The sequence below is a fragment of the Chiloscyllium plagiosum genome, chromosome 29 (assembly GCF_004010195.1).
Source record: "Chiloscyllium plagiosum isolate BGI_BamShark_2017 chromosome 29, ASM401019v2, whole genome shotgun sequence".
In the NCBI taxonomy this organism is placed as follows: Eukaryota; Metazoa; Chordata; class Chondrichthyes; order Orectolobiformes; family Hemiscylliidae; genus Chiloscyllium; species Chiloscyllium plagiosum.
This window is the reverse complement of record NC_057738.1, coordinates 23660606-23683072: the sequence shown is the minus strand read 5'-3', so window position 1 is coordinate 23683072 and position 22467 is coordinate 23660606. Positions and strand designations below refer to the sequence as shown.

Sequence of the window (22467 nt, the reverse complement as noted above, 5' to 3'; positions counted from 1 at the left end):
GGTTACTCTTCAGAGGGCTGGTGTGGACTCGCTGGGCATAAGGGCCTGTTTCCACACTGTAGGGAATCTAACCCAAAAATCTAATTTTTATCCCTCCCATTCCTCTATCCAACCACAGACATTCCCTTTTGTTCTTTGGTTCTTCTTACTTTGAAACACTTAGAAGATTCTGATGGTATATCGCAAATATTGAATTTGATAGTATCTGGAGGTGGTTTCTGACAAGAGGATCCATGAAATCCCAACAATATTTGGTGCAGCAGAATGCCCAATGTCAATATGGCCCACCAGTTATTATTTTATTTTCAGTTTTCGTATCTCCATGCACACAACACAATATCGATTCAACCACTAATTCAATATTGCAGCTGGGAAGGTTTTGCATTAAGATGGTAAACATGATGGACTCAGTATGTTCAAAGATTTTCCACTGGATTCAGTGCCATGTTTGATGTACTATTAAGGGCAGCAGGGAGCAGAAAGATGACATCTCCTCCTGGCAATGGGAAGAGGAAACCTTCCTGAAGAAGGCATAATTAAAGATAGGAGAGGAAACAGCAGCAGGAGCATTATAGCTGATAATTGGATCTGTATAGGGAGTACATTAATTCTGCAAAAGTATGAATTCTGTAGTAAAAGGTAAAGTTATTTCCAGAGGATCATAGACTTGCTCCCACATTAAAGAGAGATGACTGATGGTGACCATGCCTCAAGTGAGGGGTGTGGTTGAGAAGGTAGCACCTTCATCATAACCTCAGCTGGTGCAGGAATTGACACTGCACTGTTGGCATCACTCTGCATCGCAAAGCAGACATCAAGTCAATTCAGCTAAATAACCCCCAACATTCTGTAGTACATACCTGAATGAGGGTATGAGAGAGGTCAGAGGCCGAAAAAAAAAGGCAAAGTAATAAAAGCTTTAAGCACGAAGTAAAGTGCCTGAATGACTTAAAGGCCAGTGGTCTGATTTGGGGAAACAGAAGCACATAATGTTAGTGGGAACTGTAAAAGGTACTCCACCACATCAATCCTCACAGCTGCTTCAGTCTGAATAGTACCTTGCTTCACTTTCTTTGCATTTCCTCATTACCCCATATATTCATTCTTTGCTGCCACTCAGCCCAAGGCTTATGCAATGTTACGCATCTGTCTGATAATCAATCTCACTAATTGTACTGGATTCATTGAGCAGGTACATATCTTACAATAACATCGATCTAACATTACTCTGTTGCTGGAGAAGTGAGTATAGAATATAAGGGAGAGGGAAAGGACAAGTGGTTGGTCACCATAGCTCAACTGTGGAAGCGGTGGATTATCTGGAGATGTCCACTGTCTGACTATAAGAGATAGGCTGGATTTTCATGTGGCAAGTTTATTTCTGTCATAAACCCAGCCCAATGGGAAATCAGGATCTATTGATGGGTCAGGGACAAGTCTTCCAGCCAATGAGTGGTTAGGGGAGTAGATGCAGAGAGAGAGAGAGACATTGGCAAACTTACTTTTGAAGTTGGAAAAATGAAAAATGCACTGTTTATATTTCTGAAGGCAGGTACAGACATGGAACCGAGGATGGTAGGTCTGTGAGAATGTTTAAAAATTTGGACTGCTCAGGCTGTGAAAATTTGTAAAGAATCATGTGTAAGCTCCCAATGAGCTTCTAACTTGCCTTAATTGGTCTGATCATTGCTTCAGGTGGATTCACTACAAATTAATTTATTTCTGACTTGACAGCCTGGAGCAGACAAATTTTATTCTTCAGCAATATAACTCAGTAGAATGTCAATTGCAGCAAAGAGCTGACCGTGCAGATTTTAGATATTTTGCTTTTAGCTTTATCAACCTGTTCAGACATGCTATGACACACCTCCATGGCAGGTGAGACTTGAACCTGAACTTTCATTATTCACTTGTGGGACATGGGCACCGCTTGTTGTGCCACCATTCATTGACCACCCCTGGTTGGCCTTTAGAAGGCAATTCAAACTGCCTTCTTGAATTGCTGCAGTCCACAATGTCTTTAGGGAGGGAATGCCAGGCAATGATAATTTCCAAAAAGGGACGGACAGACAGACATTCAATAGAATTGCCATTTTTGAATCTCTCACAGTCAACATCCTGGAAGTTACCATTGACCAGAAACTCAACTGGACTCACCATACCATACAAAGGCTACAAGACATAGTCAGAGGCTAGAAAATACGGCAGCAAGTAACTCATCTGCTGACTCCCCAAAGCTAGTTCACCATCAACAAGGCACAAGTCAGGAGTGTGATGCAATACTCGCTCTTTGCCCAAATGGATCCAGCTCCAACAATACCATTTGCATCTACAATACAAAGTAGCCTGCTTAATTGACACCACATCAACAAATATTCCCTCCATCACCAATGTTCAGTAGCAGCAGTATGTACCATCTGCATGATGCATTGCATAAATTCAGCACCTTCCAAACCTATGAACACTATCATCAAGAAGGACAAGGACAGCAAATACATGGAAATACCATTACCTGTAAGTTTCCCTCCAAGCCACTCATCATCCTGACTTAGAAATATGACTGTTCCTTTGCTATTCACTTATCACTGGGACAAAATTCTGGGAATTCTCTCCCTAAAGACATTGTGGGTCTACCTAGAACACAGAAGGCAGCTCACCATCACCTTCTCAAGGGTGACAAGCAATAACAATAAAAGCCACTGACACCTATGTCCCACGAGTGAATAGATGAAGAAAGGGTACTGCTTGATAGCACCATCAATCACTTTATTAATATTTAAATGCAGACTGATGGGGTGAAGATTGATTAATTTTGGTTTGCCCAGCTTAGAGTACAGTACATACCCAGACAATTTCCACATGGTTGGCTAACTGCCAATGTTGTAACTATACTGGAAGAGCTTAGCTAGGAGTGCGGCAAAATCTGGAGCACAAGTCTTCAGTACCATTCACGACTGGATGTGGCAGGACTGCAGAGCTTAGATTTTACCCATTGGTTGTGAGATAACTTCATCTATCACTTGTTGCTAATGCTGTTCCACATGCAAGTTGTCCTGTTTGGTAACTGCACCAGGTTGACGCCTCATTTTCAGGTATGCTTGGTACAGATTCTGGTGTTTCATCCTGCACTTTCCATTGACCCAGGGTTGATCCCTTGGTATGATGGTAATGGTTGAGTGGGGGATATGCCAGGCCATGGGGTTGCAGGTTGTGCTGGAGTATAATTCTGCTACTGATGGCCTACAGCTCCTCATGGATGCCCAGTCTGGAGTTGCCTAGTCTGTTCCAAGTCTGCCCCATTTAGCACAGTAGTGGTGTCACAAAACACGATGAAGAGTATTCTCAATGTGAAGGTAGGACTTTGTCTCCACAACAATTGTGCAGTCGTCACTCTTACTGATACTGTCATGGGCAGATTGGTAAGGATGTGATCAAGTATGTTTTTCCCTCTTATCGGTTCCCTCGCTATCAGCCACATACCGTGTCTCGCAGCAATATCCTTTAGGATTCTATCAGCAGCGCTGCTGCAGAGCCACTCCTGGTGGTGGACATTGAAATCCCCCACCTAGAGTACATTCTGTGCCCTTTCCACTCTCAGAACTTCCTTCAAGAGTTGTACACCATGGAGAAGTACTAATTTGTCAATCGAAGAAGACAGTATGCGGCTGTCAGCAGGAGCTTTCCTTGCCCACATGTGACCTGATGCCATGTTACTTCATGGTGTTTGGAGTCCATGTTGAGGTCTCCCAGGGCAATTTCCTCCCAACTATATATCACTATACCACCACCTCAGCTGGGCCTTTCCTATCGGTAAGCCAGGACATTACTCATGGATGGTGATGGTAGTATCTGGGACATTGTCTGTCAGTTATATCTGGATCGGAAATAGAGACACTCCTGCTATGGTAATACCATGAGTATTGGCGAGCAACTGAAAATGGCTGATGAGGTTCATTGAGGATTTGTGAGGGGAAGTGTCATGACAATGGGTCATAACTTTGAATTACTTATATATTGAAGTGTTAAATACAATATGTGTTTTGTTTTTGAAAGGAAGACATACAAGCCACATGAACACAATATGGATTTATGGAATATCTCAATCATTCCCCAGAATGCAGTTGGAACTGGCCAGCCTGTATACTGCCCATTCTAATGACCTGCTAAAAGGAGGTGATTTGTGTTATTTTGCTAATGCTTTGATATAATAGATTGAACAGTAAAGAGTTAGTCACATTGATCAGACCAGTCAAGAAAGACAAGTTGACTTCCTAAAAAAAAAGGACATTAATTAACCATTTGGGTTTTAAACTTTAGACAACTTCATGGTCACTTTTGATTGGCACTAATGTTTACTTCTAGTATATTCATTTTTTTTCCCCAATGACTGAATTCAAAATACCAAAGTCAGATTTGAATTCACTTCTCTAGACTCCCAGTCAAGTCCTCAGGTTCACAACCTTCCAGACTCAATATTGAATTTAACAAGTTCAAATCATATTTTCAGGCAATAGATGTTGGTAGTGGTTCTGTTTTAGTCTTTTACTGCCTCTCTAGATCAATCTTTTATTCCTTTACTAACCCATTTATCATCCCTTCTTACCTTGCACCATCAACCCCTTTGTCAATTAATCTCTCTCTTGCTTTCCACCTTATGACAGATCTTTCTTTTTGTATCTTCTCCTCTCCTGGCCTTCCTTTTTAAAGCCTTTCTCTTCAGATGGATAAAGCTGATTTTTTTTTTAAAAAGCCAAAAAGTATACTTTGGATTCTGTAAATAAGGGCATGAAGTCTAAGTACCAAAACGGTAGTGGCAAATTTGATCAAAACATCAGTCAGGCAATTGTTACAATGCAACATGCAGGCTTCATTTTTTTAACCTGGACAGGATCAAACAAAGTACAAAGTATAACAAATGATAAACAGTGAATACAATATAGACTCACTAGGAAGGTGACAGGGATTGGAACTATCGTCATGAGAAGAAATTGCAGATACTGAGATTATTCCCACTAAACCAGAGCAGCTGAAGAGCAAATAAAAAGGCTTTTAAAATTATGAACGATTCCAGTAGGTCAATCAGGAAAGACTATTTGTTTTGTTGGCTAGTCTGGACAGCAATTTAAAATGGTCACGAAGAGAGCAGGGAAAATAGCAAAGGGATTTTTTCTGCATAGGGTTGTAAAAACATAAAAGATTTTGCACTTTTAGATACATACATCTTTCGAGAGTAAATTATGAATAAAAAATGGTGGCTGGATGTAAATTCTATAAGTCAGTTCCACCTTAATTTATTAAAATGTATTGTTTCATAGGCCAGAATGATCTCTCCCTGTGCTAATAAATATTTTCAAAAGCATGAAAGGAGGACAAGAACACTCAAATCACCATGTTTTTAAATGGTAGAGCTGTTCATCCTGGTCAATTGAGTAATCTTAGACTTTCCTTGGGATATTGTAAAAAGGCTTAAAGCACGACAATGAAGATTTTTAAAAAATGAAATAAATTTCTAACATTCCACAAGGAGGACAGGAAAGAAAATGTACAATATAAATTCACTCATAGGTTGGCAATTATAAGAGCCAGATTCAACAATTAACATTACAACAGAAATACTCAATGTAGGAGAGTACGGGAGCTCCAGGGACTTATGTTTCTTCAGACTGTGGAGACAGGGTGAATGAATCAGCAGCAGTCACTGGTCAAATCAACTAGAGACCAGATACTTCATTATACTTCAGGGACAGTGAAAAATTTATAATAGTCACCAGATTCTCCACATCACCTCTGCATGGTACTATAAGTAATCTGTGACATAGCAGCAACACAAAACCAATTCTACATTTTTAATGTCAACAAAGCCATCTCAACAATTGCAAGAGGAAGGACTGTGCCTGCTGCACCAGTCCTCCATGTCATCTGAAAATGGAACAGAGGCTTTGCATTCATTTTATGCAATTGGGCTGCATATAGTTAGTACAGGAAGTTGATCCACTAGACAGTCAAATGGAGGAATGGATAGCCTCTATAGCATTCATGCAGATGTCTTATGAGTAATTCAAAATCCAAAGTATTTACAATGGAAGAAGACACTTTATAATCATTTTTTTCCAAATATAGTCACTGCATAAACTAACTTGAAGAATTTGTCACTCAGGGGTCCTATGAACTCCTTTGAAGGTCTGTGTAGAAGGTTGAAAGCTAACATCCAATGCTTTTGCAAATGCCCTAGAGGATCAGACTTTGATAGGTTCAAACCCTAACTAGTGCAAAGCATGAAGTTCATACAGGAAAATTCAATCATTGTAAGCTGCACTTGTAAAGAAATGATGCTGTTATAATATTAAAATACAAACACATGCTTGTTCATTCTGTGGGGTTGACTTTTTGTGATGAAGTACACCTTTTGTGATGAAATACACCGTACCATGGTGGCACAGTGTCTCAGTGGTCAGCACTGCTACCTCACAGCGCCAGAGACCCGGGTTCGATTCCAGCCGCGGGTGACTGTATGTGTGGAGTTTGCACATTCTCCCCATGTCTGCGTGGGTTTCCTCCCAGTGCTCTAGTTTCCTTTCACAATGCAAAGATGTGTGGTTTGGGTGAACTGGCCATGCTAAATTGCCCATAATGTTAGGTACATTATTCAGGGGTAAATGTGGGGGAATGGGTCTGGGTGGGTAACTCTTTGGAGAGTCGCTGTCGACTTATTGGGCCAAAGGGCCTGTTTCCACACTGTAGGGAATCTAATCTAATCTTTTAAAGGGTGCTGTCTATCAATATCACAAAGGTAGGATTGTGATGTAGCAATCCATGACTCTTTACTCAGAGGGCTGAAACAACCCTGCAATGTAGACGCCACTCATGTCCCAGTTAACACCATATGTATTTTTGTTCTAACTTCTAATAAATAACTCCCATTATTATATCAATTCTTGCTGTATAACTGGTATATTTATAACCAATAGAAGAACATAATATGGTGGCAGCATTTTTAAAATGCTTTGACTGAAAATAATACAAGCCTCATTCTTTCATGCACACAAGAACTGACCTTGAAGTGAAATGACTGTCAAGTATTTGCCTTGCAGATGTTAATTCTTCAATATTGTAAGAAACTTACACACTATATTTTCATCCTAGGACATTACATCTTTCGAGATTTAGTTGGCACAAGATCCTGATAGGTTATGCCTTTTGGCTGCACAGTTTTTGCAGCAACAAGGATTAAATTGCCAACATCAGAAGTTTAGTTTTAATCATAACCTCCTGAGGAGATGGTCTGGAACAGTAATGAATTGTGTGTGTGGAGTTAAACAGCATGCTGATCTAAAGAATAAAAGTCCATTCTATCGCAGTTACCAAAAGCTAGAAGGAGTTGATAAAATGTTTTTTTTTGCTGTTTAGTCTCAGCAAAATCTCAGTTTTTGGGTGGAGCCTAAAACCGTTCAACTCTGTCACTATTGCAGATATTTCCTACTCAAACTGTACAGAGATATTATGACACATCTTTGGAGCAGGTAGAACTTGAACTCAGGCCCTCTTGGCTCAGAAGCAGGGCACTACACTTCACTGGGTATCCTCTGCATTGAAGTTAAGCAACAATGAAATATAGTTGTGGCCACTGAAGGTATATCAACTCAGGGAGCCAAACAGTTTTGATTAGCTGGAATATTCATTCCCAGTTCACACAGTCTCAATAATCCCAAAAAAAGCCAACAATCAAATAAAAGGCAATGGATCGGCTGTTGAGTCTCCTTCATTTCAGGCTGCTGCCATGTCTGGTCCTCAGTATGGTTTGTTTATTTGGTGCAGCAATAAATATTAAAATTGCTATCGGCAACATTTTCCTCCACTGACAAGATATCAGTTTGTTGAATGATGACCTCAAAAATTCACAAAATATGGTCAACACTCAAAGCTCAATTAAGACTGAAACTGAATTTCCAATTCCACCAAACAATAAAACAAAAGAGAGAGAGGACTGTGGATACTGCAAATCATGAACAAAATCGGAAATAGCTAGCAAAATTCAGCAGGTCTGACACTATCAGTGGAAAGAAAGCAGTGTCGGTGTTTCGGGTCCAGCGACCCTTTTTCAGAACTCAGTGATGAAGGGTCACTGGACCTGAAATGTTGACTCTGCTTTCTCTCCACAGATGCTTCCAGACCTGCTGAGTTCCTCCAGCTAATTCGGACTTTATTCCAACTACACCATCTGAAATTCATGTCTTTGAGGCAACAACCAGACGTTATTGAACAATTCATAACAAATGCAGAGACAAGGGAAGGGATTGTGACTTTACAATATCAGAGCCCATCAAAAGAATAATTAAGCTCCTAACATCTAACTTAAAACGTTTACAGTAGCTACGCTACTGAAGAGAAGATGCGAGTATAAAACAATAATACTGGGCCCCTCGTATACATAATTCATCCACTGTTGGCACAATATTCTAAACTTACAAATTAAGTAAGCAATGTGGATGCTGCAAACTCCTAGATGCACTCGAAAATTGTCCAGTTTTCAAACAATTGACATAAGGCATGTGGCACCAGATCATTCTGGAGTACTTCTTAAAGATGTGAGGATACCCATCTCAAATACTCTCCAGTGCATTCCGGATTCCCACCACCCACTGGGTGAATTTTGTTTTGCTCTAATCCCCTCTAATCATCCTGTCTTCCACCTTAAAATTAATTTTAGCACCACCGTTTTAATTTTAATAATAAACATAATTTTAATTATGTTACTGACTTTTCAGATAAGGAGAATAGATGCTTCCTATCCACATCCCTCAGAAATCTTAGAAATTTCTATCAGGTCCTCCTTCAATCTTCCCTGCTCCAAAGAAAACAATCTGAGTTTATCCAGCCTGTCTTCACAGCTAAAATGCTACATTCCAGGCAAAATCCTGGTGAATCTCCCCTGCACCCCTTCCAGTACAATCACATCCTTCCTATACTGCAGTGACCAGAACAGCACACAGCAGTCCAGCTGTGGCCTAACCAAAGTTCTGTACACCCAAACATAATCTTCCTGCTCTTATAAACCATGCTGTGACAGATAAAGGCAAGTCTCCTGTATGCCTTATATATCATATTAACCTGCCCTGCCACCTTCAGGGATTTGTAGACAAACTCCCCAAGATCTCTCTATTTCTTTGAGCTTTCTCATGTCCTACCATTCATTGAGTACTATCTTGTCCTGCTACTTCTTTCAAAGTGCATAATCTCCCAATTTTCAGGGCTAAATTCCATCCGTACTAATTTCCCATTTGACCATTCAATTTATATTCACCTATAGCTTAAGATTGTGACAAACCTATGGGCCATCCCTGCCGGCAGAATAGGAAATCCAGTCGAAGGACGCCCACGATAACCTGATGTTCCCGAATGGTGATTCCAGATTAGCCAAACCCACGAACATTCGTATGACCACACCAACCAATCGAAGCAGAGTTAGTCCAGATGAAGGGCTTATGCCCGAAACATGGATTATCCTGGACCTCAGATGCTGCCTGACCTGCTGTGCTATTTCAGCACCACACTCTCGACTTTGACCTCCAGCAAGTGCAGTTCTCACTTTCTCTTAGTCCACTCTAGGGCAAAATGATGAACAAGCCATCAATAAACATTTATATCTCTCTGGGAAAACACAGCATGTATGACTACACCTTTGAGAAAATTAAAAGTGCAGTTTATTGGAGACAAAGTGAAGTTGATACAAGTCCAAAACTGTGGGGCTAAGTGAAAAGTGGACTATAGAATGGGAGAGTCCACCATCAAGTTTGTCAACCACTCTGGCAGAGATGGGGAATATATTGGAACTGTTTGATCAACTAGCCTTCTCTACAGAGTCTGCCTACCAGGATGTCAATGAAGCCCTGCTAATGAGAGTCAAGGCAGGGAACATATACATGTCTGCTACAGGATAGCAGAGTAGCCCTGGCCAACAGGCTGGGCAACAAGGAGTTCACCGCAGTGATGGATAGCTGTGTCAATTCAACACAAGGCATGGCTTCATCTTCTGCGCAGATATGGCAGCAAGAGAGATGCCTGACTTCAAAATGGCACAGTCTACGTCCTGAATGAATACTTACCAACAGACATTCTGAACTTGGATGAAACAAAACCATTTTGCCATCTTTAACAGATCATTCTTTAGTGTTGAAGATTAAATGGTTAATGGTGAAAAGTGAAGCAAAGAATACGTCACTGGTTTTGGCTGCACCATAATGGTTGGCACTGAAAACCTGCTGCAAGTGATTGTCAACACATAACACAGTAGGAGGCTAAAAAATTGTCACCTGCATGATCGCCGGTATAGATCAGGAAAGCGAATAAAATCTCTCAATAGGAAATAGGAAGATTGCCGACATTAAGAGGCAATTGCCTCATGCATCCCAACATCACTGGTCTCGAGAGCATCAAGCTGACAATGGCCAAGCTTCAGCCAATGGATCAGGGATGAGGAGGAATTTTAAAGCCAACTATTGACAGCAGCTAATCTCCCAGGTTATCAAGGCCATCAACCAGAAACAGGAATACAACTCAACTCTTGTAGAGACCTTGTTCATAATTCAGGCGGCATGCAAATGTGCAACAGAAGTCGCAATCACCAACAGCTTCTGCCACACCTGGTTCAAATGGATCACCAGGATGCTGAGAATGAGGAGGAGGCAGGGGAAGGTTAATCACCCTAAGGAAGAGGCTCTTTTCTGCATGCCTCTGGGAGTCGGCAAGGCGACTCCAGCAAGGCCAACATTGGAAACTGACAGCACTGCATCTTGTACAATGAAACTGACAGGTGAGGCACTTGTACTTTCTTCAGCCAAAAAGGTGGAAAGTCCTGTACAGACCGATGAACGCCTGCCCACTTACTTGTTCATTTCCTAGATGAAGTGGCAGCACAAAAACATGGAAAAGATGTTTCACAGGATTGACAACATGGCTTGCTAGATCACACTCTTCCAAAGACAGCGTACACATCACAAAAAGATTACTGAGTTTTTCCCAAGCTAACTCCCACCATTTTTCATTTGCTTTATGCAAGGTCAGGCCATTATAAGACATGAACAAATTGAAAAAAAAAATTCCTTCAAGTGTGTTCTTTTGACAGAGTGCATTGCAATGAATCCGATTACATAGCTTTGGAAGCTCTGAGATCCTCCCAAAACAAATTTGTGGCTGGATCCCTTGAGATTCTATTTATCATAATTTTACTGTAACAGGGATTTAAAATTAATCCCATGAAATATCAAGCCAACTTACACAGCTGATGAGGATAACTGAACCATCATTAAACAAAGTGAGCAGACATTCAACACGGTGATCAAAGACTATATTGGCACAGTGATATCAACAGAAAGCTTTGGCACCATCAAAACTATATGCCTATAGATGTGGAAACAGGACAAAGTATGTGCAAATATTGGGTGCCAGTTTAGGTGGATGCATCCTTCCACTTCACACACTTCAAATCTCTGTATCCAGTTTGTGGCTAGTTCTAGAAATTAGTCAGTGAGTTCTTGTGTAGGAGAGATCTAAAGAAATTTCCCTTAACCCCAAACACACATCCTTCCTCTGCTGATTTCTAACTGTGGCATGAAACACATGGGGAGCAATTTTGCAAAACCCTCTTTCCAATAGGGATCCTTAGCTCTTGGAGTGATTTTCAAGGAATTTGCTGTGTTTCAAAATCTCAATATATTAAAAAGGGTTTAAAATCTTGGGGTGAGCTGGAAGATGGCAAAGATCTACAATTACACCCCTGCGCACCCGATGAACAAGCCCCCAGGCAGGAGAAAATCAGCTGTAAATCTGCAGTCTGAGCCCAATCTTGCTCTGGGGAAATATTCATATCACTTAAATTTTAAAAATGTCTGGCGTGAAGTAAATCCTGGTTTACGAAATACTCAGAGGTGGAAGAGATTATTGCATGGTTTCCTCTTGTTAAATCTCATGTTGTGTTATTTAGACAGCAGGGATTTTCCTTTTCCCGTTCTCTGTAAACAGTTAAATGTTGATTGGCAGGAGATAGTTCTGCATGACGTTTGTCTTGGCCAGTCTGCTAGAGGATGTAGCCAGACAGGATCTTATACTGTAAACAGGGTATTTAATGCCTGGAAATATAAATGCCACCCAAGCCCCACAATAATAAAAGAAATGGCAATGCAAGAACTGACTGTGTCATAATGCAATACCCACCTGCTCATATGTTTACCAGAGCAGACATGAAAATCTCAAACAGCTGATGGAAAATAAAAGGTGCATTGTGTCAATCAGCCTTTGATGTTATGATTCGGCAGGTAACACACTTGCCTCATACAATCTAATTCACCATTCTAATGCAGTACTGAAGGAGTGCAGTATTGTTGGAGGTGATGTCTTGCAAATGAAATGTTATTCCAAGGTTGTATTTGGCTTCACAAGTGACACTACATTGAAGAACAGAAAGGGTGAGCTCTCGTGTGCCCTGGCCAATATTTATTCCTCAACCATCATAACAATGCAAAATGAAAACAAAGTACTGCGGATACTGAACAGCTGAAATTCAGTAGGTTTGGCAGCATTTGTGAAGACAGAGAGACAGAGTTAACATTTCAAGTCCATTATGACTAAAGACCTTGGAGTGCAGGTTCATAGCTCCTTGAAAGTGGAGTCGCAGGTAGATAGAATAGTGAAGGTGGCATTTGGTATGCTCTCCTTTATTGGTCAGAGTAGTGAGTTGGGAGGTCATGTTGCAGCTGTACAGAACGTTGGTTAGGCCACTGTTGGAATATTGCATGCAATTCTGGTCTCCTTCCTATCGGAAAGATGTTGTGAAATTTGAAAGGGTTCAAAAAAGGTTTGCATGGATGTTGCCAGGGTTGGAGGTTTTGAGCTATAGAGAGTGGTTGAGTAGTATAGGGCTGTTTTCCCTGGACTGTCGGAGGCTGAGCGGTGACCTTATAGAGGTCTATAAAATCATGAGGAGCATGGATAGGATAAATAGACAAAATCTTTTCCCTGGGGTGGCGGAGTCCAGAACTAGAGGGCATAGGTTTAGGATGAGAGGGGAAAGATATAAAAGAGACCTGGGGCAACTTTTTCACGCAGAGGGTGGTATGTGTATGGAATGAGCTGCCAGGGAAAGTGGTGGAGGCTGGTACAATTGCAACATTTAAAAGGCATCTGGATGGGTATATGAATAGCAAGGGTTTGGAGGGAAATGGGCCAGGTGTTGGCAGTTGGGACTAGATGGGGTTGGAATATCTGGTCAGTATGGACAGGTTGGACCGAAGGGTCTGTTTCCGTGCTGTAAATCTCTAATGACTCTGATTCTTCTTTGGAATAAAGGAGACCGAAAATGAATTATTCCAGCCCTCTTAAGTTCTGAAGAGCCGTATTGGATTTGAAAATGGTTGCTCTGTTTCTCTCTCTCTCTGTCTGCATATACTGTAAGACCCGCTGAATTTCTTTAGCACCTTCCATTTTCATTTCATAGCTGATTATCTAGTCATTGTTGTTTGTAGAACTTAAGCTGGGTACTAATTAGCTGTCATGTTTCCTACATTAGTAACTGCAGGTATAGAAGAACTTTTGAGGTTTACATTTTCTGTAGAATGTCCTGAGGCTGTGAAAGGTACAATAAAGTGAAAGACTTTCCTTTTCTTTGATATCATTCACACTGGAGAGCAGCCAATGCTTTTCAGGGAGCACGGTTTTTAGAGAGCAAGGATCAGAGCAAGAAAAATTAGCAGGAAGATGAGAAAAAGAGGCAATAAATGGTAAAGTCAACAAGCAAAAAAGTCAAAGATACAGAGTCGGAGATAAGAAACTGAAAGTAATGAGATTGAGAGACAAAGTAACCAAAACTGAAAGAAGACAATTACCTGATGAAGGATTTGCGCTTCGAAAGCTAGTGCTTCCAAATAAACCTGTTGGACTATAACCTGGTATTGTGTGATTTTTAATTTTGCACACCCCAGTCCAACACCTGCACCTCCAAATCATGAAAGAATCATCATACTGGACTTGCAACGATAACGGTTTCTCTTCTCATAGATGGTGCCAAACCTGAATTTCTGTTTTTATGTTAATCATCAATATTCTGTATGTCTTATTTGTCTGGTATGGCATTTATCTATGTTGTGTAAATGTATCTGTTATTATATTTAGCCCTAAATGTATCAGGGAATGCAGCACACTTTTGCAGAGGATTGGCAGGTGGAGTTTAATTTAGATAAATGTGAGGTGTTGCATTTTGGTAAGATGAACCAGGGCAGGACTTACACAGTTAATCGTAGGGCCCTGGGGAGTGTTGTCAAACAAACAGACTTAGGGGTGCAGGTCCTTAGTTCCTTAAAAAAATGGTGTCACAGGTAGACAGGGTTGTGAAGACGACATTTGGCATGTTTGTCTTCATTGGTCAGAGCATTCAGTACAACTGTTGGGATATGTTAAAGCTGCACAAAACATTGGTAAGGCCACATTTGGAGTACTGCGTACAATTCTGGTCACCCTGTTATAGGAAAGATATTATTAAACAAGAAAGGGCGCAGAAAAGATTAACAAGGTTATTACCAAGACTGGAAGGTTTGAGTTACAGAGAGAGGCTGGATAGGCTGGGATATTTCTTCCTGGAGTGTAGAAGGGGTTACTTTATAGAGGTTTATAAAATCATGGAGGGCATAGATAAGGTGATGATTTGGAGGAACCGGTGTGGGACTAGGGCGGACAAAGTTAAAAATCACACAACACCAGGTTATAGTGCAACTGTTTTTTTTGGAGGCACTAGCTTTCAAAGCACTGTTTCTTCATCAGGTGGTTGTGGAGCAGGACCATAATCTTATAATACTGCTTCACAATCACCTGATGAAGAAGCAGCACTTTGAAAGTTAGTGCTTCCAAATAAACCTGTTGGACTATAACCCGGTGTTGTGTGATTTTTAACATAGATAAGGTGAATAGCCAAAGTCTTTTTTCTCAGGGTATAGCAGTCCAAAACTAGAGAGCATAGGTTTGAGGTTAGAGGGGAAAAAATATAAAAGGGACCTGAGGGGCAACTTTTTCACACAGAGGGTGGTGCGTGTATGGAATGAGCTGCCAGTGGAAGTGGTAGAGGCAGGTACAATTACACCATTTAAAAGACATGTGGACAGGTATATGGATAGGAAAGGTTGAGAGGAATATGAGCAAATGCAAGTGAATAGGGCTAGTTCAATTTAGGAAACCTGGTCAGCATGGACATGTTGAGCTAAAGGGTCAGTTTCCATGCTGTATGACTCTGTTAATCAGTAACTCATCCTGTTTTGACGAATCACTGGAAAATCCAATGATTTCTATGGTTTTTGTCTGGCTGTCCATAAAAATATTTTAATTTTAAGTCAATAAAAAATCGGGTGAAAATCAAAGAATTTGGCGTGTGATTAAACAAAAATAATTCAGAACAGAGAAATGAGGATCATTGGATCATTAGACCATTTGTCACCTTGAGCCTGTTTCTCCATTTAGACAGCCCTGTACCTTATCTCCACTCACCAACCTTCCTTCGATAATCCTTAATATCCATAGCCATCAATAATTACCATCAGATAGTTTAGATAGTGAACACAACAATAACCGAACATCTTTCTAATTGTCATTTGGTAGTTTTGCTGAAGCTTTGATCTTGCACTCAACAGGAGAATTTTCAAGAATATCAATTCTGTGAAAAAATGATCACATTTATGCTGCATGTGAGCAGTGTGCTGATTGATTAGCAAGTGGAGTCTCATTGGTAAGGATGTTACCATGGAGAATGTACCCTTTATGCTGATGGCCAGATATTATCCAGACTTTGCTTAGGGCAACTCAACCACATAGGTGGCAGCCATTTGCTTTTTCATTTCTCAGTACAATGCCCTGACAATGAACCTATTAGCAGCAAGCACAGGAGAGCGCCAGCTTCCGACTGGAGGAGCACCTCCTCACAGCTTCCTTTCATTCTATTTACAGTAGATGACTTACCTTTGATTGGTCACCTATGAATGAATGTTCTCAGACAATTTGAGAATCTTGCAGGCAGATTTGCCCATCATATATTTTGAGCTTGCTTTGCATTTTACGTAGCTCCTTGCAGCTCACATTTCCACTAGCTTTAGATCATCAGCAAATGTGGATACATGACTCTGTCTCTTTATCCAGGATAGTGTTAAATAGGCAAAACTTGAAAGCACTCTAAATGCAACATGAAAGAAAAATTGATGGTGATAGAAGCAAAAGTGTATGGTTTCATGATTATTACGGAGATAGAGCTGTAGGGTGACCAAGTCTAGGAACTGAGTACGAGTGGATGTTTGACATTTAGGAAGGATAGTCAAAAAGGAGAAAAGAGATGGAAAGGTGCTGAAAATAAGGGATGGACTGTGTATTAGTGAGATAGAATGTCTGATTTGAAGAGCAAGATCTAGACTCTTTTGGATGAAGCTAAGAAATGACAATGGGCAGTAAACATTGCTAGGACTGGTTTGTAAGTCACCAACAGGAGTGGTAATGTAGGGCATGGTAAAAATCAGGAAATGAAAGGTATGTGTAGCAAGAGGAATGCAGAAAATCATGGGTGAATTCAACCAACGTAACAACTAGATAAATCTAATGACAACCAATGCTGTGGAAGAAGAATTCCATGAACGTGTTTGAGACAGTTTTCTGGAGTTATATTCTCAGTAACCAACAAGAGCACAGGCCAATTTAGATCATGTTATGTCATGAGAAAGAACTAATTAATAATCTTAGAACACAGAACATTACAGTGCAGTACAGGCCCTTCAGCTCTCAATGCTGTGTTGATCAGTGAAAAGACTCTAAAGCCCATCAAACCTACACTATCCCATTTTCATCCATATGTTTATCCAATGACCATTTTAATGCCCTTAACATTGGCGAGTCCACTACTGTTACTATTTCAAAAAATCTTTTTGAAATAGTCAGCATAGTATCATAGAATTTCCACTACAATTGAAAAAGATATAATTCAATCTGAACCTGGAGTCTTAAATCTAAATGTGGGCTGCACGGTGGCACAGTGGTTAGCACTGCTGCCTCACAGCGCCAGAGACCCGGGTTCAATTCCCGCCTCAGGCGACTGACTGTGTGGAGTTCGCACGTTCTCCCCGTGTCTGCGTGGGTTTTCTCCGGGTGCTCCGGTTTCCTCCCACAGTCCAAAGATGTGCAGGTAAGGTGAATTGGCCATGCTAAATTGCCTCTAGTGTTAGGTAAAGGGTAAATGTAGGGGTATGGTGGGTTGCGCTTCGGCGGGGCGGTGTGGACTTGTTGGGCCGAAGGGCCTGTTTCCACACTGTAAGTAATCTAATCTAATCTAATCTAATCTAAATAAAGGCTATTATGAATTGAATGAGGAGGACATTGACCTTTGTGAATTGGAAAAATCATTAAAATGTTTCATGGTAGAAATATTCAACAGGTAAAGCATGAGAGCCATGGCAAACAAGGGAGATTAAATTACAAGACCAAATAAAAGAATTACCAAAAACATTGCAAGCTTGGTGATCGGGACATTAGCAGAATTAAGAATGGAAGGCCAAGAAATTGATAAAGGAAGAAGAATATGAATGTAAAATAGCAATAAACTTAAAAAATACATTGTATAAGTTGAGAAGTATATAAAAAGGAAAAAATTAGCAAAGACAAATGGGAGTCAATTACATGCAGAAACAAGAGAATGTAAAACAGTAAACCTTGTGGCACAGTATTAGAGTCCCTAGACCAAAAGGTCTTGGTTCAAGTCCCATCTGCTCCAAAGGTGTGTAATTGTTTTTTTTGAACAGGTGAATCTAATAAAAATATTTAAAGTAGATTGCAGAACTGTCTGAGCTTGGAGCCGCCTATGCATAGTACAAGTAATGGCTGTATTTCGGTGTTCAACAATAAATAGTGTTCCTTTCCAGTCAAGCTTCCTGAGTTATTACAATTGGTAAAATAAAAGCATTTGAAAAATTAACAGGACTAAAACTTAATAAATCCCCAGGACCCAATGATTTTCACCTTAAAAAGTGTTGAAAGGGGTGCTATAGAGATTGTGATACACTAGTGATCATCTTTCAAAATTCTAATAATTCTGCTATATTGCCAATAGATTGGAAGGTTGCAACTGTAACTCATTGTTTAGGAAAGGAGCGAGAAAATAAACAGGAAACTACAGATCTGATAGCTTGATATCAGTAGTAGAAAAATTGTTAGAATCTATTATAATGGATGAATTTTTTTTTAAAAATGGCTCTCTGATTGGACAGAGTCAACATAGATTTATACAGCAGAAATCATGGTGACAAACCTGAGAGTTTGTTATGAGGATGATGCAAGCAGAGTCAATGAGGGAGTACCAGTGGATATGGTGAATATGGATTTGCAGAAGACTTTTGATAAAGTCCCACATGGCAGAAACAGAATAAAACCCATGGGATTGGTTAACAGGCAAAAAGCAGAAAGTAGGAATACTTCGGTGAATTTCACTGCGACCAACAGGCTACCATAAGGATCAATGCTTGGGCCCTGGCTCTTCGCAAGTTCCATTTAGAATGTAGAAGCCAATTGTAATATTTATAATTTTGTATATAGTACAAAACTTGGTGGGAATGTGGGTTGTGAGGAAGATACAAAGAGACCTCAAACAGATTTAGATAGACAGTGAGTGGGCACGGCAGAGTGAATATAATGGGGATAAGTGTTGTGCCATTAACTTTGTAAGAAGAACAAAGGTACGGGACATTTCGTAAATAGTGATAACTTGCAAATCTGGATGTCCAAAGGGACTGAGCAATCCTTGTTCAGGCAGCCAACAGGTGCAACAAGCAATCCGGAAGGTAAACTGTATGCAATCTTTGGGCACTGGGGTAAAGCACTCTGCTTCAGTTGTATGAGAAACTGGTGAGATTGGACCTGGAGTACTTTATGCAATCCTGATCGTCTTGCCCAAGTATGCACATACTTGCTACAGAAGGAAAGGTTTGCCAGACTGATCCCTGAAATGATGGGAATGTCTTACGAAGTGAAATCAAGGAAACTTCACTGGAATTTGAAGAACGGGAGGTAATGTAGGGGTCTAGAGCCAAGGAGCACAGCCTTGGAATCAAATTTAGGACTTCAATAATAAGGAATTTCTTTACTAAGTGTGGCACATCATTGGAATTCTCTACTGCACAGTGCTCGAGAAGTTCAGTTATTAAGTTCAAGACAGAGATTGATAGACTTCTAGTATTCAATGACATCAACAAATATTGGGATAACACAGGACTATTGCTTTAAGATAGCTGATCTGATGATGACCCAAACTATGGAGCAGGCTTGAGGGGCTCAATAGCCTACTCCTGCTCTTACAAGATCAAAGAGATGTTTTGTGTTCAGTTACTGTACAAATATAATGATGAATTAATACTATAATTACACAAGCATTCATCCTCAAAAGAACCTGGAATGGCTAATGGAATTTTCTTCATAAATTAACTCCACTAGAAATGAGTCAGTTTTGCCAAAGAAGAAAATCTGACCTAAAAAGGAAATATGTCCCTTTCATTCCCTCACTTTGCCCTATCCTCTCTTGAAGGTGCTGACTTTGCTGAAGGACAGATGTTATGTGCACGTAAACAGAAAGACAGTGGGAATTCAGAGAATGAAATTCCCCAGTTAGTGTTGGTAAGTAATGTGTTTCCAGCCTGAAATTTAACACAACATACTTAATGTAAAAAACTTTCTAACTGGAAGTCAGTGGTATATATCAGACAGAGAAAAGAATCAGTAGTGTGGGTATTATAGAGACCATATCTTTTTGTGTTTTTCTGCATTTATGATTGTCAATAATTGGAAAAAGGGTTGTTTCTAAAAGCCAAGGATTGGCTACACTTTTAAAAAGTGGATCATTGATACTCATTGTAGATGCTGTTTACACTGTTGTTTGTTCAAGCAGGGAGTGAAGTGTACCAGAGACAAACTGAAGGCAAGGGATGTGTATGAAAGTAGATTTGGCCAGCAACAAATAGCTGATTGGTTTGTGGAATGCTGGCCAATTGTTGATGACAAGAGCCTTCAGCCTGTCAACAACTATGTGATTAGCTCCCAACAGGCTGAACAACTTACAGCTGTAAATGTTTCTTTAGAAGCCAACCGTCCAGAAAGGACAGAACTGTTCTTCATTGAACAAACTCTCAAGACTGAAGAAAGCCAGTTTACGCTGTAAGCTGCGGCTTTTCATCAATAAGTCACGGACTTTAAGTGTAACTAATCCTCCCTTCCTCCTGAAAGCAAGATTGAGGAGCAGTAAGTCCTGATAAGCTAAAGAAGCAGTTTAGTGAACCCGATGTGAATTAACTCCATAAAGGCCAGTATTCCTTCAAGTCACCCTTTATTTACACATGCATAGTACTTGACACTGGTCCGATTTCCTCGGAGCCAGCTGGGTGAGCAGAACCTCTGACATTCCTGTCAGCCAGATCTCCCTGACTGGACCAGGTTAACAGCCACAGTCAGGGAACTCATTCTAGGAGGTCCACCTGACTAACCTTGTTACAATCTTTATACTATGGACAGAGAACATTGAACTAGGTTCCCAGAATTTCTCTCCACCAATAACACTCAATTTATAGTGCCTAAGTTTCTGTATAGGTGGAGTTTTAGAAAAGAATTAGAGTTTTAGCTAGTAGAGTTATGAGTCAATCATTCATGATTGTTTATCTGTGATTAGAATCTACTTATGCATAATACATAGTAATTCATGGTAACCTGGATCTAAAAGACAGGGAATTGGAGGAATTTTGTGAACCTCTTATAAAACCTTTAACTTTCGGGATGACTCTGGAATACCCTTGGTTTTATTTCCAGCATGTTGTCCCAATGAGGTGTCACAGTATCTAACCAGGTGTGCCTTGTTTGGCTGGCTGTTGACTGACCAGTTTCAAAGAAATTACTAGCTGGAATAAAGAGAAGATCCATAAAGTGAAATCAAGAAGGTTGTAAAACTAGCATTGCAAGAGAAACAACAACTTGAATTTATATAGTGCCTTTAATGTAACAAAAGGTGCTTGCGAGGCATTACAACATACAGTAAGTGTCATATCAGCTCATATTAGGACAGACGGATAAGCAGAAGAGTAAGATGTAGATGAAGTCGTATGGAAATAGACATAGTTGGGTGAAGGTGCAGATGTGCTTATAATGTCACTGCAAGAACAAATATGGAGAGGGTTGGAATTGGTGGTGAGGAAAGAGTTTGATGCCATTGTTTTAGATCAAGGCCACAGACTAAATTTCATCATTCTCTAGTCCACAGTACACAATATCAATTGCAGTAAAGCAGATCAAGGATAAAACGCATATCTATTAATCTATATGATTCAGTCTGAGACCAATCATGAAGTTTATCATTGAAGGTATTGAAGAAGATTCAAAACAAAATTGTTTTAAAGAAATGGAACAGAGCCAAAAAAAACCCAGAAGGAGGAAACAAATTTTAAAATAAACATTTGTTTTTATTCAAGACAATGTTATGATTTTGTACACTGATACCTTTTGCTTTGTTCCAATGAACAACACAGGCGAGCAATTTGGAACTTGCCCATCGTGTTTCACAAAGATGCAAGAAAAAATTGTATTCATCTTCAAAAGAAAACAAATTACTTATTGATGACAAGAACGCAGTAAATCTGGTTAGTCAATAGTAAATACGTGACCATTTAGCAAGTGTTTCATTTTCAGAATTGGATTGATGGTTATACAGGTCAACGTACTGCCATCTATAGCATATAATTATGGTGAAATGTAAGTGACCTCTGATCATGTAGTAATTACGTGATGATTTCTGTGTGTCTGATAAATAAAGTCTAGTTTGTTGCCTGGGATAGGCAGCATAGACTTTGAGAGGATTACATTGGTAATGAGTTGGAATTATTAACTATGTGCTCCAAGAGGTATCCTATAATACTTCTACTTTATGGGCTTTGGTGTACAACTAAGTTGTGAGCCAGGAGGGTGTGTAATAATTCTGAGCAGGTTGATTAGAAAATATCTAGAAGTATTATATGGGAAGGATAGGGGAATGCGACTAATAAAGTTCATCATGCCAGTCCAGGCATGGTGAACTTACTGGTCCTTTCTGTGCCATGATGCAATTTATCTCAAGCCAAAAAATGTTAAAATATTAAAGAAGAATGATCAAAACCAATAAGAAATCCATTTGTTTCCAGATGTTATTCGCTCTATGGCCATGAAATAATATCTGAATAGACCGCTATTTAAAAATATACATAAATTGAGAAAGTAGAAGTTTGGCATTGCTGTGTTGTAGGAACATACTGGTGTGTTTCGTGTCTTGTTCTATGCAGCTTGAAAGTCAGGCATGAAACTGTGCAGCGTTCACTTATAGGTTATAAGGTTATTTTAACTTTGAGAAGATGGGTTTGATTCTTTTAATACAGGAAGGTGGAATTGGGA

At 40.0% G+C, this 22467-nt stretch overlaps 1 protein-coding gene across 4 annotated transcripts in view; it reads right to left on the bottom strand.

Moving 5' to 3' along the window:
- LOC122564441 (aryl hydrocarbon receptor repressor-like) overlaps positions 1-22467 on the bottom strand; it is a 188875-nt gene that overhangs the window by 151131 nt on the left and 15277 nt on the right. Inside the window, exon 1 of one of the 4 annotated variants that reach the window (XM_043719300.1) lies at positions 9326-9422. The exons of the other annotated variants lie outside the window; for them this stretch is intronic. Within the exon in view, the coding sequence (XP_043575235.1) occupies positions 9326-9336 (11 nt within the window). The 5' untranslated portion in view covers positions 9337-9422. Of the gene's footprint in view, positions 1-9325; positions 9423-22467 lie in introns of those variants that run through there. 4 annotated transcript variants of the gene reach the window in all.